This window comes from Mytilus californianus, unplaced genomic scaffold, assembly GCF_021869535.1.
Source record: "Mytilus californianus isolate M0D057914Y unplaced genomic scaffold, xbMytCali1.0.p SCAF_7, whole genome shotgun sequence".
In the NCBI taxonomy this organism is placed as follows: Eukaryota; Metazoa; Mollusca; class Bivalvia; order Mytilida; family Mytilidae; genus Mytilus; species Mytilus californianus.
In genome coordinates this window covers 51523506-51537378 of record NW_026262723.1, presented here as the reverse complement: position 1 = coordinate 51537378, position 13873 = coordinate 51523506, and the positions used below count along the sequence as shown (strand labels likewise).

The window sequence follows — 13873 nt, the reverse complement described above, 5'->3', positions numbered from 1 at the left end:
ACATATATTGGTATAGACCAATTGACGTATAATGCAAGTTTTTTGTTATAAAATGCTAGTGTGAGATAGGAGCATCATTTTGCAGCTTACAACCTATTTTATGACCATTATTGAGTCCTCCGAAAGTTTCAGTTTTGTCAAAGCCTGCTGCATCTCTTGAGAATGCATGTGTACAACAATTCTTTTGTTGAAACATCTACTATTGACCATGATTGACTTTTAATAATGAAAGTCAAGTATTAACAAAGAGCTCCATTCACCTGTGGAGTTGTACTCATAATCACATGACTGCAGACAGTATTGATGTCCATTGACAGGTGATTTAAGTGGTAAATTTGCCAATCAAGAATTGACAAGATAACAATAGAAGAAACTGCAAATACAATTATTGATTAAATGCAATATGTATTGTCACTATACTAAACTAGGAATGTTTGACATGTTTTCATACAATAATATGGTTTTAAGAAAACAATGCTCCATTTTGGTTGAATAATTTGCTTTGAAAAACAAAGAATTATACGTCAATTGGTCTATACCATTATATGTCAATTGGTGGATTATACATCAATTGAGGTATAATCCACCAATTGGTGGTTATTCCTGACCTGTTCAATGACAATGTAGTCAGGAACATATATATTGACGTTAGATATACTGTTCCCAGATGTAGTGTACAATTTTCAAATAAAACTAGATATACGATACTTTGATCTGTAAAAATAATAACGCAAGGTAAATTATAAAGCTTAAATTACTCTTAACATTACGGCAAACACAAGCAGAGATTGTTTTCATGGAAGCTGACATCTTGGCATTTTCGGAATTCTCTGGCTTTTCTCTGACTCTTATCGACAGCTTTTTTGGCGGGAAAGTTAATTTTAAAATGTCCATAAACATTTCCGACGAGGACGTAGCTCAAGTTTCCTTGTTGTGTCCTGATGCAGATGAAGACTATATAAGGCATAACCTTTCGATCACAGGAGACGTCAATACCACAATAAATAGTATTTTAGATGGAAATGTAATAATGTATACTGTAAATATGGTAAAAAAATAAATAAATACAGAAGAATTCGGTCTATGGTCGCTGTAGAGACATATATACACCAAGTCTCAGGCTGCTGTAACCCTGGACTATTCTATATAGCTACTAACAATACACCTTATCTCTATTTGTCCGCCATTACTGTACATCACAAAGGTTCCCGTAAAATTTTGACGTCAGACTCACAATACTAATAGAAAATATCTGATCAGTGTCTTCCCTAGAAAATTTTTCATGCATGGTGGGTCCATGGTGAATTTGCAACGCGGCACACGACGCTTTTTCAGAATTAGTTACATTAAATAATTTATATGTTTAAAGCCATATACCAATCTAATTGTTTTATTATAGGTACAGCAATTCATATAAGTCATGGAATTTTAAAGTATTTATCACAGATGAGAGTAATTAATGAAAGACCATATAAACAATAATAACAATAATCCAGTCTGCAATAGTTATTTACAAATTAATGTCATATACACATTATTTTGTTGATATCTTCCTCTGTTTCAACTTTCCCAGAGACATATATACACAAGTGTTGTCACTTGTTACTTCACTTTCAAAATATCGATAATAAATATTTTACACAGTTATAATTTTCACACATAGCGGGATGCATTGCGGCAATGATGAAAGCATGGCGGTCGAAATTTATGCGTAGCGGTACCGCAATGCTTGAATAGCCTAGGGAAAACACTGCTGATGCCACAAATTTTTTGGAAAAGTGATTGTTGTATGACGTCAATAGTTGCCCGGGACAAGCGGCACAGATTTCCAAATAGCGATAAGTTCTATATATTAGATATGTCCCAGCTGTAACATAGACTAGGATCCTGGCTCACGGTATTGGGTCCGTTTTCACACTACACGTTCACACCTCACATGTTCGCCCCTAGGTTCGTTCGCACCCTATTTTCATACAGATACAGGTTAAATTATTAGATGCTTTTTAGATATGTGTATCGTCAAATGGTCAAAATATTAATACTTTCTTGATTAAAAATTTGTTATTTTTTTAATGTGGTGGCATTGTCATTGTGAAGAGTTTGATAGCCGTAGGGTATTTCCTCCATCTTTTTTTACAAGTCTTAGATGAATGCATGAACTCTCAGGGGCGCGTATCATAGATGTTTTTGGGGCGGAAATATATGCCAGTCAACTGGTATGCGTCCTACATTGTGTTAATAGCATATCATAGATGTTTTTGGGGCGGAAATATACTGTTATGAACTTGGCCAAAACACCAAAGGAAACCTGTTTACATTTTTAGAATGTCACTTTATGAGGGTCGTAATGGGGGTACCTTCATGACGAATAATGCTAAAAATTCTTGCAAAATGACATTAAAGGTAATTTTTGGTACATGACGATAAACTGTATACTTGCTTTTAGATGATAAAAAAATCAACTGATTTTGACGAATATATAATAAACAATGGTAACGATAATTATTCAAGACCTCTGACGAATCACGATAAGGATATTTTGACGAATCACGGTAAAATTATAACCAATTTGACGCTAACGTTAGCTGAAAATGACCGTTTGACACCTGACGGTAAAGGGCATTCCTCCCCTCCGTTATCAGGTTGGGGAGGATCCTCATAAAGAATATTCCCCCAAAACGGGTATCAGTTTTCAGTGATAAAAATATAAACTTTGGATTTACAGATATTTTCTGTCATTGGGCAAACATTCGATTGCCTAAAGACGCCATGACTGAAATATCATCAGGATAAAAGTTAACCGCTTTCAAAAAGTAGAGGCCATTATCTTTGTATTCAGTTCTCATTTGAACTATGGTCTTAAAGGGGAAAATATTGCCATTTATATGAATATTTTCGCATGACAGCTATCATGTTTTTGTCTCGCCTTGACGTAGTCAAAAAGCTAGACATAGGTACTGGTATGCTGTTTCCGGTGTCGGCGTCGGCGGCGTCAACAATGTATTAGTTTGTGATTAGGTCTAGTTCATGGTGAACCACTAGTGATAGGTCAATGATATTTGGTATGCAGTTGTATTAGCATTGGCACATCTAATTACCATGGAGATTATTTGGCCCCGCCCCCTCAGTCAAGGTCTATTGACTTTGAAACTTTGCTTAGTTTACATGTATTAGTTTGTGATTAGGTCAGTTTATGGGGAACCACTAGTGGAAGGTCAATGATATTTGGTATGCAGTTGTATAAGCATTGGTATATCTCATTTCCATGGAGATTATTTGGCCCAGCCCTCTCATTCATGGTCTATTGACTTTGAAATTTTTGCTTAGTTTTCATGTATTAGTTTGTGATTAGGTCAGTTTAAGGGCAACCGTTAGTGGTAGGTCAATGATAATTGGTATGCAGTTGTATAAGCATTAGCACATCTCATTTCCATGGAGAATATTTGGTCCCTACCCCTCAGTCATGGTCTATTGACTTTGAAACTTTTACATAGTTTACATGTATTAGTTATTGGTTAGTTCAGTTTAAGATGAACCACTAATGTAAAGTCAATGATATTGGGTATACAAATGTATTGGCATTTGCAAGTTTCATTTCCATGGAGATTATATAACCCCACCCCCTAATTATGGTTCATTGACTTTGAAACTTTTACATAGTTTACAAGTTAATGTTTGTGTTTAGGTTTGTTTAAAGGGAACGACTTATGAAAAGTCAATGGTATTTGGTTTGCAGTTGTATTAGCATTGTCACATCTCATTTCCATGGAGATTGTTTAGCCCTGTACCTTCAGTCATGGTTCATTGACTTTGAATATTTGCATAACTTACATGTTAAAGTATTGCTATTTTAATTTCATCAACATTTGCATTATCAAAATAACAAATAGGCGAGACCATATCTCTGTGATAACAGTTTATTATAACTGTAGATTGATACCCAATTTATGGTATAATACCCATAAATGCGGATAGTACCCATTTGACCCAGATGAAGATCTTCTCCAACCTGTTTATTTTAAAGCAATATAAAAAAAATATTATCTTTATTTTATAGGAATACACTAACTAGAACACAATTAAAAAATTATTCAACACAAAACCTTTAAAAAGGGAACTATCATGTACGGTGACAATGTGAATGGTAGCGAACATGATTTTGGGCAAATGGACCTGGATTCCTGGCTCACTGCTCCACTAGAGCCAGGTGGAATACAACATCCAATTGATCATGTTCATGTTGATCATTCATTGTTCATGAATGTAACAGACTCATGTGGAGTAATTAATGCTGAAAAGTGGTCACATGGATGGTATTACGCCTTACCATACTGACACATAAAGGAGGTTTGGCCAGGATGCCAGGCTAACTGGTCACACTGCATTCTGGAAAATTCAGTCCATTTGTACCTGTTTTTTATTTTGTTGCATTATATTGTTGTATAATGGTATAATTTAGTATTTGAATAGAGTATGTTATAGCTTGTACTGTTGAAAATTTTGTAGAATATTTATATTGTACTGTATTCAGCACTAAACATATTCATAATTTCCAATGTTTTGGAAATACATCACAAACATAAAAAAACAGACAATCGCAACTTTTTTCAATAAATAACACACCTGTAGCACAAAAATACCTAAGACTAGAACAATAAAACACTATAAAAAACTAGCAGTGACATCAAATGCTCTCAAAAAGGATTGTCACATATTATAAGCAAGCTTGAGTGGTTTCCTCAGACAAGTTCTTCCTTTAATTTCCATATTTTTTTACGTACTAGTCATTTTACACTAGTAAAAAACCCACTGATAATATAAATGGGGTGCTTAAAATATAGAGAAATGATAGGATAATAATGGGTTTTTTTGGGAGGGGGTTTCAAAACTTGTTACAGGTTCTGTGTTGTCAGACTAAACATTTTTCACACTAAGTGCCTCTTATCTTGGTCTAACTACTGTGTTACACCTTATATAGAAGAGGGACAAAAGACACCAGAGGGACAGTCAAACTCATAGATCGAAAACAAACTGACAACACCATGGCCAAAAATAAAAAGACAAACAGACAAATAATAGTACAGATGACACAACATAGAAAACTAAAGACTAAGCAACACGAACCCCACCAAAAACTGGGGGTGATCTCAGGTGCTCCAGAAGGGTAAGCAGATCCTGCTCCACATGTGGCAACCGTCGGGTTGCTTATGTTATTACAAATCCGGTAAATAGTCTAATTCTGTAGGTTATATAGCTGTTGCCAAATAATGTGATAGTGATGCCAATAACTCAGTTTGGCCTTTTATTAGCTCACCTGTCTCACCTGTCACTTGTGGTCTTCCATCGTAATAAACGTTTTCAAAGATCTCTGAAACTACTGAACCAATTTCAACAAAACTTGAGGTGAACAATTCGTATAGTATGTTGTATTTGTTTTTTATTCCAGTCAGTCAACAAACATGGCCACCATGGCTAAAAATAGAACATACTTTTAATTTTAGTTTCTTTTATATATTTCGGAGTTAAGTATGACGTCCATTATTACTGAACTAGTACATTTTTTTGTTTAGGGGCCAGCTAAAGCACACCTCCGGGTGCAGGATTTTCTCACTGTATTGAAGACCCATTGGTAGCATTCGGCTGTTTTCTGCTCTTTGGTCGGGTTGTTGTCTCTTTGACACATTCCCCATTTCCATTCTCAATTTTATTGTAGGGGTAAAATGCAATTTCTGGCTTATATCTCAAAAACTAAAGCTGTTAGAGCAGTGGGTTAAATTGATCAGCAGGTCAATATGTAGTATTTGGTAGAAAATTTTCAGATGGATCAGACAACTTCATTTGGCATTATTGCCCGTAAATAATAATTTTTTATGAATTTTCTCCTTTTTGGTTATTATCTTGAAAAATATTATAGATAAAGAGAAATATTGGACAGGAAAAATGTTCAGCAAAGTAGGATCGTTCATTGAGTCTAGGACAGAATTCTATGATAGATAGAGAAAAACTTAATTTGCAAAAATGTTTAGCCAAGTCAGACCTACAAATAAGTCAACATGACAGAAATATCCTCAATTAATCTATTATAGGAGCTATTGCCCTTCATGCCCTTGAAAGATGAATTTTTTAAGTTTTTTTTTACAGAAACTATGGCGGATGGAAAGAATCTTTAACCATGTTAACAGCGACAGTGCAAACTTTGTATTATAAAGCTTTATATTTCAGAAGGTAGAAGACCTGGATGCTTCTTACCTTGTATACAGATACCTTATGTCACGAAGTTTCCCTATGTCATATGTACACAACAGCCCTTGCGGATTTTGCTTTTCTCCACCTGCCCACAGTGGACAGTCCACCTGACTATATTCTCTTTTTTTTGTAAAAATATTGATTACAAATGCTATCTGCTTTTTTCAATTGATTGTACTTGCAAGTCTTTTGATTCAATAAAAGAAATTGCATGCCCAATGTTGTTGTATGTAACGATTGTAAGGTGTACATGTCTGTCTGGTAGGGTTAATATGACCTTGACGTCATTTTCATGGTTCATTGGTCCGAGTTGAGATTTTGTGGTTTGATCTGTTTCTCAGGTATTATTAGCAAAAGAACCACTATATTTGGTGTATTGAATGATTTTGATGTGTACATGTCTGTCTGGTATGGTTCATTTCACCATGACCTTATGTACATAGAACATTGATAATGTCAAGTTTATGTGATAATTGAAGTAAAACCTTCACATTACAGACTTTCAACATAAATTCAATGATAAGTAAAACAGGTGAGACATTTCAGCATGTGTGCTCTTGTTTTATTAGTTGTTATTGGCTTTGAACTAGCATTCAGTAACTGAGGACTCTCAGATCTGTACTTTGTGTCTGTGTTTTTGTTAGTTGTTTTTGTGCTTTGTTTTGATCGGATGAGTTAAGCCCCTAACAACTGATTCTTACCTGCGTTGCCAAAGGCAGAAGCAGGTCTAGTAACCGTCAACTCCATCTGTTTGTCTGTTCAAAAAGAAAACTGTCGTCAAAGCTTTCTTGGCTTCTATGAAAGGGAATTATTTAATATTTGATCTGTAGCTTGATAGTGTTGAGTTGTAGTGAGTAAGCAATTATTACATCTGCCCTGTAGCCATTCAATTACCGGTAGGTCTACTAAAAATCAAAGAATTTAATGATATTGTCGAGGGTGATTAGGATGATGATATATTGATGAAAAAAGAAATAAGTGAGACTGAATTAGGTATTGTTCCTTGTTTTCAACTTTTTTTTTTTTATTTGCCAATCGGACAAATACACACCATCTTTTACTTGCCCAGGAATGACTTTCACTTGTCTTGGGCAATTGTACAACCTTTAATGTCAAACTCTGTTTATTGCCTTGAATTCACCCATGCTATTGGATTTAACTCACAATATATACACTAATTTTTCAGGTAAACAGACTCTTAAACACTGATTTTGATTCTGATGAGGAGCTTCCACCATTATCCTTGAAACAACATATACAGCCTGAAAACATTGTTATTGTCCTTGATTCTAATGAACCAGGTTGTATGAAAATGTCATCAAATTACAAGGGAAAAGATTGTAGCAAACATGCCAGGAAAATTCCTTACAGTAAAAATGATTTTCTGTCAGATAGTTCTGACATTGAAAATGATGTTGAAATGGTTGAGACTTTGTCGTTGAAAGAACGCTTGCTTGGGAAGCAATCAACATTTACTTCTAATGGATTGGTTGGTAATTTAATGGGAACAAGTATAAAATGTGATCAGTATGATCAGAGACAAGAAAGTTCAGGCTTGACATGTACACTGACAGAAAGTTTTAAAAATATGCGTACAAAAAATGTAATTGAAATTATTGAATGTTGCAATTTAGATGATGAAATGAGCAAGGAATCAAATTCTTGTGATACAAATTTATCTGAAAAAAGTAATCAGGACTATAGTAAAACCTCTAATACTTCAAATACAACTGAATGTGTGAACAAGAACAAAACTGTTGAGCTAAATCTACTGGAGTTAGGGAAATCTGACAAACCAATCAAGCGAAAAAGAACTCTAGAAGAAATTGAGGACAGAAAGAGGCAAGCTCAGGTAGAGTAACTGTGTATACATTATTGAATGCATTTTGATGCGAGCAACTATGTACACATTATCCTGAACACATAATTGATGTTGATGTGTAAAAGCATAAATTATTTTGAATGAACAGCTACAGAAAAAACAATTATTTAAAAAACATGAAAAATATCAAGGACCAAATATTTTAAAGTTGGATATATATCCAGACATCGATATTTTGTAGAACCAACAATACTTTTTAGAACTATCAAACTAAAGTTTTCACTGATAAATATGGAAAACTTAAACTGTTAATGCAGACATTCACAATTCATGTTTCCTTTGACTATAGTGTCTGTTATTTTGTACTTCAAAAATCCACTTAATCATGAATATTTTTTAAGTTCAAAAAGCTAGCTAGACTACCAAATGTACTACTTAGGTAAATAAAAGGAGATTGTGATTGAGTAGTCAAAAATTGAGGCCTAAACAGGTTGTGTTTATGATTTTCTTAACACTTTTTGGAGAATTTCTTCACCAAAATATTTTTGCTGTTGTTGCACATTGTAAGGCCAAAAAAATTATATGCTTGTTTCCTGTCTCCAAGTTGAAAAAATTAAGGAGGTACATGTAGGTAGGAATTTAAAAAAAATTTCTTACTGATACAGGTAAATTTCAGAACAGAGTATACTCAAAACTGTCATCATTTTTATTTGGTAATTCCGATTCAGTGAATGACATTTAGCCGACATCTGCAGATGTGTTTCAATATTGCTAAGACACACGGTCATGCTAATTTAGTTTGAATAATTATAATATTTATTTTCCCTTTTAAATACATGTATATTTCATATAGCTAACATGTATAAACTGAACAAAAAACTTTTTTCTAGTAGCTGAACAAGAAGATCTGTTGAAAAAAACAAGTTTAATCAAATGTTCGAGATGTGCTCTTTTCTTTAATTTCTGACAGATACAGACAACTTTACCACATATGTATGAAAAAATAAAGGGTCGGAGGGTCTGAGGCAGGGTCGGTCAGGATGCAGGAAACAAGCAAAATGTGTCTTAACTACTTATTGTCTTCCATTGTGAAACATGGGAATTACAATCTGGCTGCAGGGGCATTGGTGTAAACTTTTTATATAAAGCTTTCTGTTTCAGAAAGGAGGTCTGTTTTTATCAGCATTGCCAACGTTGAAGCAGGTCTAGTAACTGCTTTACTCTTTCCATCCTTCAGTCCAAAAGATCTTGGATAGAAAACTTTTATCAAATTTTTCTGGGCCCCTATGAAAGGGAAAGATTTTACATTTAGTCTTCAGCTTCATGATATTTAGTTGTAGTGGGTAAGCAATTTTTACATCTGTCATGCAGATCTCTTCCTGTTTTCCGATAGTTTGAAATTTACAACACTCATTGTACAAGGAAAATTTTCATCAAACTTTTCTTGCCTTCTATAGAAGAGAATGTTTTAATATTTGGCTGGCAGCTTCATAATTTTGAGTTCTAGCCGGGGTATGGTATTTTGAACCCCATGGTAAATTGACCCCGGGGTCAAAATACCGCTATGGTAAATTGAACCCCCCCATGGTAAATTGAATCCCCCCTGTATGGAAAATTGACCCCCCATGGTAAATTGAACCCCCCTGTTTTTTTCATTTTAGATGATTATTAGAACATTATACATTATTCTAAAGCTTGCCATAGATTAAAAATCATTCATACAAGAAGGGGAGGTCAATTTTCCATGATTGGTTAAAAGAAATATCTTTGCTTGGTATACAGGTATAAGTGCTCTGAAGTCCATGAAGTCTTTACCAACAAAATTCATTCAAAAACTTCTTGAGGCATTATAACTAGACAATGTAGCTTGAACACTTTAATTATTTGAAATTATAACATATACAAATGTATATATAAGGGTAGTTTTAATTTTCCATGGTGAAAAAGGGGGAGGGGGTCAAAGTACCATGGGTCAGTTAAATTTCAAAAGTAAAATTTTCAAAACATCTTTTCCAGCATGTTAAATACATACAAACTTCTTATAATGGGAGTATTATAACAATTTAAATGAGTTACAATAGCTAGAATTTTGAAATTTGAGGTGTAAATTGGGGGGGGTTCAACATACCATGGCAGGGGGGTCAAAATACCATAACTTAATTAAATTTTTATAAACATCTTTTCAAGCATGTAAAATACATACAAACTACTTATTGGAGTATTATTACTAAGTTAATGAGTTTAGGATAGCTAGAATTTTTGAAATTAGAGGTCTATAGTAGGGGGTTCAATATACCGCAGGGGGGTCAAAATACCATGGCTAAGTGAAATTTTCAAAACATCTTTTCAAGCATTTAAAATACATACAAACTACTTTTTGGAATATTATTACTATGTTAATGAGTAAGAATTGCTAGACTTTTTTTAAATTAGAGGTCTATAGTAGGGGGTTCAATATACCGCAGGGGGGTCAAAATACCATGGCTAAGTAAAATTTTCAACACATCTTTTCCAGCATGTTAGATACATACAAACTACTTATTGGAGAATTATTACTATATTAAGGAGTTAGAATAGTTAACATTTTTTTAATTATAGGTCTATAGTTGGGGGTTCAATATACTGCAGGGGGGGTCAAAATACCACGGCTAAGTAAAATTTTCACAATATCTTTTCCAGCATGTTAAATACATACAAACTACTTATTGGAGTATTATTACTATGTTAATGAGTTAGAATAGCTAGACTTTTTTTTAAATTAGAGGTCTATAGTAGGGGGTTCAGTATACCGCAGGGGGGTCAAAATACCATGGCTAAGTGAAATTTTTAAAACATCTTTTCAAGCATGTAAAATCATACAAACTATACTTATTGGAGTATTATTACTATGTTAATGAGTTAGAATAGCTAGACTTTTTTAAATTAGAGGTCTATAGTAGGGGGTTCAATATACCGCAGGGGGGTCAAAATACCATAACTTAATTAAATTTTTATAAACATCTTTTCAAGCATGTAAAATACATACAAACTACTTATTGGAGTATTATTACTAAGTTAATGAGTTTAGGATAGCTAGAATTTTTGAAATTAGAGGTCTATAGTAGGGGGTTCAATATACCGCAGGGGGGTCAAAATACCATGGCTAAGTGAAATTTTCAAAACATCTTTTCAAGCATTTAAAATACATACAAACTACTTTTTGGAATATTATTACTATGTTAATGAGTAAGAATTGCTAGACTTTTTTTAAATTAGAGGTCTATAGTAGGGGGTTCAATATACCGCAGGGGGGTCAAAATACCATGGCTAAGTAAAATTTTCAACACATCTTTTCCAGCATGTTAGATACGTACAAACTACTTATTGGAGAATTATTACTATATTAAGGAGTTAGAATAGTTAAAATTTTTTTAATTATAGGTCTATAGTTGGGGGTTCAATATACTGCAGGGGGGGTCAAAATACCACGGCTAAGTAAAATTTTCACAATATCTTTTCCAGCATGTTAAATACATACAAACTACTTATTGGAGTATTATTACTATGTTAATGAGTTAGAATAGCTAGACTTTTTTTTAAATTAGAGGTCTATAGTAGGGGGTTCAGTATACCGCAGGGGGGTCAAAATACCATGGCTAAGTGAAATTTTTAAAACATCTTTTCAAGCATGTAAAATCATACAAACTATACTTATTGGAGTATTATTACTTTGTTAATGAGTTAGAATAGCTAGACTTTTTTAAATTAGAGGTCTATAGTAGAGGGTTCAATATACCGCAAGGGGGTCAAAATACCATGGGTAAGTGAAATTTTCAAAACATCTTTTCCAGCATGTTAAATACATAATAATAATAATAATAATAAATTCTTTATTTAAAGAGGGTAAACACAGTTAGTTACAATTACTAATCTTCCCTGAGGCCCTCATATACAATACATGTAAAAAATAATAAAATTTTACTTAGCCATGGTATTTTGACCCCCCTGCGGTATATTGAACCCCCAAACATACATGGGAAATGCATACAAATGACTTCTTTTAGAGAACCACTGAATGGAATGGAACAAAACATAGCATGAATGTTCCTTACAAGGTGCTGACCAAGTGTTGTTACTTTGTAGCTGTTCCATCATCCAAAATGGCCGCCAGTGAAGGACTTAGTTTAACATAGGACCCTACAGGAAATGCATACAAATGACTTCTTTTAGAGAACCACTGAATGGAATGAAACAAAACATAGCATGAATGTTCATTAGGAGGTGCTGACCAAGTGTTGTTACTTTGTAGCCGATCCATCATCCAAGATGGGCGCCAGCGGGGGACTTAGTTTAACATAGGACCCTATGGGAAATGCATACAAATGACTTCTTTTAGAGAACCACTGAATGGAATGTAACAAAACATAGCATGAATGTTCCTTACAAGGTGCTGACTAAGTGTTGTTACTTTGTAGCTGTTCCATCATCCAAAATGGCCGCCAGTGAGGGACTGAGTTTAACATAGGACCCTATGGGAAATGCATACAAATGACTTCTTTTAGAGAACCACTGAATGGAATGAAACAAAACATAGCATGAATGTTCATTAGGAGGTGCTGACCAAGTGTTGTTACTTTGTAGCTGTTCCATTATCCATAATGGCCGCCAGTGAAGGACTTAGTTGAACATAGGACCCTACGGGAAATGCATACAAATGACTTCTTTTAGAGAACCACTGAATGGAATGAAACAAAACATAGCATGAATGTTCATTAGGAGGTGATGACCAAGTGTTGTTACTTTGTAGCTGATCCATCATCCAAGATGGCCGCCAGCGGGGGACTTAGTTTAACATAGGACCCTATGGGAAATGCATACAAATGACTTCTTTTAGAGAACCACTGAATGGAATGTAACAAAACATAGCATGAATGTTCCTTACAAGGTGCTGACCAAGTGTTGTTACTTTGTAGCTGTTCCATCATCCAAAATGGCCGCCAGTGAGGGACTTAGTTTAACATAGGACCTATTGGAAATGCATACAAATGACTTCTTTTAGAGAAGCACTGAATGGAATGAAACAAAACATAGCATGAATGTTCATTAGGAGGTGCTGACCAAGTGTTGTTACTTTGTAGCTGTTCCATCATCCAAAATGGCCGCCAGTGAGGGACTTAGTTTAACATAGGACCTATTGGAAATGCATACAAATGACTTCTTTTAGAGAACTACTGAATGGAATGAAATAAAACATAGCATGAATGTTCCTTACAAGGTGCTGACCAAGTGTTGTAACTTTGCAGTCGGTCCATCATCCAAGATGGCCGCCAGAGGGGGACTTAGTTTAACATAGGACCCTATGGGAAATACATACAAATGTCTTCTTTTAGAGAACCACTGAATGGAATGAAACCAAACATGGCATGAACTTTCCTAATGAAGTGCTGACCAAGTGTTGTTACTTTGCAGTCGGTCCATCATCCAAGATGGCCGACAGCAGGGGACTTAGTTTAACATAGGACACTACGGGAAATACATACAATTGTCTTCTTTTAGAGAACCACTGAATGGAATGGAACCAAACATGGCATGAATGTTCCTTATGAGGTGCTGACCAAGTGTTGTTACTTTGCAGTCGATCCATCATCCAAGATGGCCGCTAGGGGGGGGGGGGGCTTAGTTTAACATAGGACCCTAGGGGAAATACATACAAATGTCTTCTTTTAGAGTACCACTGAATGGAATGAAACCAAACATGGCATGAATGTTCCTTATGAAGTGCTGACCAAGTGTTGCTACTTTGTTGCCGATTTACTGTTCCAGATG

The 13873-nt window shown here is 34.6% G+C and overlaps 1 protein-coding gene across 2 annotated transcripts in view; it reads left to right on the top strand.

Moving 5' to 3' along the window:
- Positions 1 to 763: 763 nt before the first annotated feature.
- The window catches only part of LOC127709708 (crossover junction endonuclease EME1-like), a 71903-nt gene continuing 58793 nt past the window's right edge, over positions 764 to 13873 (top strand). The window contains exons 1-2 of one of the 2 annotated variants that reach the window (XM_052215369.1): positions 764 to 1024; positions 7433 to 8098. In XM_052215369.1, coding sequence (XP_052071329.1) covers positions 797 to 1024; positions 7433 to 8098 — 894 coding nt within the window. In that variant the 5' untranslated portion in view covers positions 764 to 796. Of the gene's footprint in view, positions 1049 to 7432; positions 8099 to 13873 lie in introns of both variants that reach the window. The other variant, XM_052215368.1, reaches the window with a different exon arrangement.